At 44.6% G+C, this 5,000-nt stretch overlaps 1 protein-coding gene across 5 annotated transcripts in view; it reads right to left on the bottom strand.

Moving 5' to 3' along the window:
* mast2 (microtubule associated serine/threonine kinase 2) overlaps window positions 1–5,000 on the bottom strand; it is a 187,253-nt gene that overhangs the window by 78,758 nt on the left and 103,495 nt on the right. For 4 of the 5 annotated variants that reach the window (XM_083767896.1, XM_083767898.1, XM_083767900.1 and 1 more), the window contains exon 4: window positions 4,127–4,158. In XM_083767896.1, the coding sequence (XP_083624022.1) occupies window positions 4,127–4,158 (32 nt within the window). The remainder of the gene's footprint in view (window positions 1–4,126; window positions 4,159–5,000) is intronic. The other variant, XM_083767899.1, reaches the window with a different exon arrangement.

Raw genomic sequence — 5,000 nt, 5'->3', positions numbered from 1 at the left:
TTACACTGCATGTGTGACAGTGTCTCGTCATGGTCACCCTGGTGAACACTACAACTTTGTAATCCTAATGTGAGCTATCAGGAGTATGAGGGGGTCATCATTTTGATTTGTTTTTTGAGTCCCTCCAATGCCTGGCTTTTGAAATGATGTCATATGGCAGTCAAGTCTATTGACTTTTAATGTTTGTTTAAAGCACTTTTAACAAAGATCGAATGGCAGCCAGCTCTAAGGACTGTTTGTTTAGGTCACTGACGTGACGACGTGAGACGTCATGTGGCCAATATAAATATATAAATCGTGTGACTGATTGTCGTTTTATCCAATAACACTCTGCATTCATGTCTATCATGTAACGTATATTGTGGCAGTGAATCTGCAGTGAATGAAAGTAACTTTGCCACATATGTGCATGCTTCTAAAAGTCAAAATGATGCTTCATTTCAACATTACCAGGCGCCCCTCACTCACACGAGTGTGATTTTTATTCTCAGCAAAGTGATTCAAAGTGAGCTTCCTTGCCCACAGAAACACTAACGCACAAACATGCTCTCTCACACACACACACACACACACACACACACACACACACACACACACACACACACACACACACACAGTACGTATAAATAGGTTTGCATCCCTCAAGTCAACAGTGGGATACTCAGCTGCTCTGGGACATGGACACACAAACAAACTGAAAGACCTTTCAACTTTGTCCTTTAGCCTTTAACCCTGTCAGCGAGCACTCTCAATACCTTGACAAGGACTGGTGGTTGAGTTATGTATACACTGTACCCCTGCTGGCTGTGCCATTACAGTACTGTATGTATGATAAAATCTTGTTGGTCATCATACTAGGCGCCTACATCATTCATCCACGTTGCTGCCAGCTGTTGTGAATAAGCTCAGGGTTTATTCACCCATACATCCTGTATAAAGATGTGACGGTGGTGATGAGTGTTCATCGTACAATAAGTCAAACAAATATATGTTGTACCCACATTGCTGTGTGTCAGTGTGTGTGTGTGTGTGTCAGTTTGTGTGTGCGCGCAATCCCAGGCAGGTGCCAGTGTCACTCAAGCATGACCCAAGGTGAAATATCCATGGGCAGAGGTGACAAACTGGCAATGGGACATACTGTAGGCTACTACATTGGGTATAAGAGACCTTTAAGATCTGTGTTATATCATGCATCTCCAACTGTGTTTTCGATATTAACTATGGTGGCCGTCGTGGCCTAAAGGTTAAAGGAGTGTGCTTGTTGCCGGAAGGTTCCCGGTTCAATTCTGCATATGGCAGAAAAAATCAGGGTGGGGAAATGAATGGCACGCACGCGCACGCACGCACGCACGCACACACACACACACACACACACACACACACACACACACACACACACACACACACACACACACACACACACACACACACACACACACACACACACACACACACACACACACACACACACACACACACACACACACACACACACACACACACACACACACACACACACACACACACACCTCCATTTGAACATCAATATGACATCATTTTAGATTACGTGAGATTCTCTGGTGGAGATATGCAGTTATGCACTCCACTGAACTGCACACGTATAACTTGCTATCCATAGCAACAGACTGCAAAGGGAAGCCACATCGATATTTGAGCCCTCCTTGTGTCCTCAGACATCTTCAGTGGTGTAATGGTGATTGTTTTTCCCGGTACGGCATTTTAACGAGATCACGTTGTGTGCATTTGCATTGTTGAGTTTTTTGGTTAATTAGATTAATAAAAAACATGTTTTAGACACAGAGTTAAAATAAAACTTCTTTACTAGTAGCTAAACTAAAAAGTTTGCTTTGGACTGAGCCGAATGTGAACGGAAATAAAAGCCTGGGTAACGAGGCTAGCTTTGGACCAATCTTTTCTTATTGTTGCGTGCAGACAGAACACCAGAGAAGGAGCCATACAGCTGTGTTCCCAGGAGGACGCTCAGGTGAACACAACAGGTAAACCGTCCTTGTCACGCAAATGATTTGGGTACTTGACAAGTCGTGAATCTATGGGGGGGGGGGGGTGCGGCCACGTAAACCTGTTATGCAAGTAACCGACGGATTTGGGTCTTTAAATGTAAGGGGGACGGGGGACGCGTTCTAGCGTGTGCAGTGTGCACCGTACCGTTCCGTACCTGTGCATGCATGTTTTTGTGTTTGTTTTTTTCCTTTTTGTACCACGCCGTGGTACCTCGTGCAACGAGCATGATACCGCTGGATATCTTGGAAGCTTCTATTTCTCTTCAGACTCTGTTTGTCTGTCTGCTGAACAACTGATTTCGAAGTACTACAGTTGGTTAAAGATGGAGTGCCACAATTTTTGTATTTTTCCAGTTTTTCATGTGTCTATGAGGTGACAGTACTTCATTAGACACCCTGGGGTTGTTTTTATGTGCAATGGTGTATTAACTTTGTATTTAGGGTTTCTTCCTGGAGGCTGAACCCTTGACAGTCAAACGGGCCAATGAAGTAAACAGTAATATAGTGACACCTCCCCCTTTATCATACAACTACAGCTGTGGGTGTGGCTTCAGTTCAGGTGAATCACCACCCATCACCACCCACCAGGCAAACCAGGCATACTTAATGAACTGGTGGGCGTGTCCACCAGTGATTTTAACAAATACTGTACACTTTTTGGAAAAAGTTCATCCCCCTTATATTGTAATAATACCTGATGATCATGTTTTAGGGTGGAAAAAATTGTGGCACTCCATCTTTAATAAAGCATTGGAAAAAACAGACGGACGGAGTCACTAGTCTCTGCACTAGTGACTCTGACAGGTTGGTTGAGGCACCTGTTCAGCAGGGAGAGGAACTGTGTCAGATAATGTGTTCCTCCGCGAGTGCTACGCCCTTCCCGTGAATCTCCTCACTAGTGTCAGCTGAAAAGAAGTGGCTGGCGTGTATCAGAGGAGACATGGTTGTCTACAGTGTCTCTACACACTCCCACATAAACAACATGTTGTGAGCGTTGAGAACTGTCACACGCACAACACGCTGTGAGCTTGTGGACTGGCGTGACAAGTGACAGGGACTACAAGTGAGTGTAATGGGTGTGGCACCACCTGTGTGACAGTGACTCCAAGCGAGTAATGTGATGAGTGTGACGACACACTGACTGTGGTGACATATGTGACGCCACCAGCGTGACAGTGACAGGGAATGAGTTCAAATGAGTGTGTTGACAGTGACTATAAATAAGTGTGGGATGAGTGGGGAAACAAGTGTGCTGGAAATTTGGGAATTGGCAAGTCTATGCTCTTTTAAATCAGCTCAGCTTAAGCCATATTATATATTTGTTTCCTTTTACAGAAGGCTTTTGATTCATTTCACATTTCACTTCATTCCTGTATTGAATTGTAATTGTTCTATTCACTTAACTCTTAAGTACAATTTTAAAATGATAGTTAAATGCATTTATTTTACACTCCATCTTAATGCTTCCAATGTTTCGTGCAAAGCACTTTTAATTGCCCTATAGTTGAACTGTGCTACACATTGATCCCCCATCAGTCACCATTTCACTGTGGAGTCCGCTGAATGTGTACACACAGTACAGACAGTCTCACTGTGGAGTCCGCTGAATGTGTACACACAGTACAGACATCAGTCTCACTGTGGAGTCCGCTGAATGTGTACACACAGTACAGACAGTCTCACTGTGGAGTCCGCTGAATGTGTACACACAGTACAGACAGTCTCACTGTGGAGTCTGCTGATTGTGTACACACAGTACAGACAGTCTCACTGTGGAGTCCGCTGAATGTGTACACACAGTACAGACAGTCTCACTGTGGAGTCCGCTGAATGTGTACACACAGTACAGACATCAGTCTCACTGTGGAGTCCGCTGAATGTGTACACACAGTACAGACAGTCTCACTGTGGAGTCCGCTGAATGTGTACACACAGAACAGACATACAAACATGTAGACCTAGCAGCACGCATGGTTCATTGCAGCACTCCTTCCAAGGCCTCCGTTCCATTTCGAGATGGAAAACTACAGCTGGCGTCCCACATCATCATGAGATAAGGAGAGGGAGGAATGATGGGTACTTACAAACTGCCCCTCCTCGGAAGGCTCAGCTCCTTCTGAAATGAAAGAGAGAGAGAGAGAGAGAGAGAGAGAGAGAGAGGAGAGAGAGTGAGAGTTTAGTATCTGGAACATTGCTTTGTCAGGATAATTAAACATTGATTCATATCAGTTCACATTGGCTCTGCCACACAGTTTAGCAATTCTGAACTCAGGGACTCTTTGAGTGCCATAAGAACATGATGTCCTGTCAAGGGGGGGGGAAATGCTTGCAATGCCACACATGGCCAACAGATGTCACTGTGACACAATGTGTATGTACAACTCTACCATTATGTCATACCAGTTCTGACAGTGAACTGTGGTTCAGCATTTGGAGGAAAGTGTTATTTGGCATCCGATGGCGTGACGTGATGCATTAACAGTTAACACATGTCTAAGCGCACACACGTGTAATTGTTTGTCACGCTCACTACACAGGGAAGAGAGAGCTTACACACATGTAACAAATGTAACAAAATTGACCCTTCATTTATGGAATTTGTACACTCAGAAAAATTGCTCTAAAGAGGCTAGACTGGTCTAAAGCACTTGCCAAATTACGTGTCATGTCTGGTCAACAATACTACACGTTGTTTTCCATTTACACGTTGGTATTTACAATAGCCAATAAAACCCCTGCCTGGGAGGAGTAAACTGACAATATATATTGCACAGGGCCATAATGAAACTCAGTTCAGTGGCTGTGTCTGTGCCTGGAGGCTGGCCAGCTGCAGGTTCCATTCAACCACAAGGGGGCAGAGCAGTCTCAGTGTGATACGGCACTCTGTAGTCGTGTCCACAGACAGAGTTCAAGCTTGGTTGATTAAAACCTGCAGCGGGAGTCACTGCACAGAATGAT

The sequence above is a fragment of the Protomyctophum parallelum genome, assembly GCF_964188405.1.
Source record: "Protomyctophum parallelum genome assembly, chromosome: 6".
Taxonomy (NCBI): domain Eukaryota; kingdom Metazoa; phylum Chordata; class Actinopteri; order Myctophiformes; family Myctophidae; genus Protomyctophum; species Protomyctophum parallelum.
Note: the sequence above shows the minus strand (reverse complement) of the source record. Positions and strands in the feature narration are given on the sequence as shown.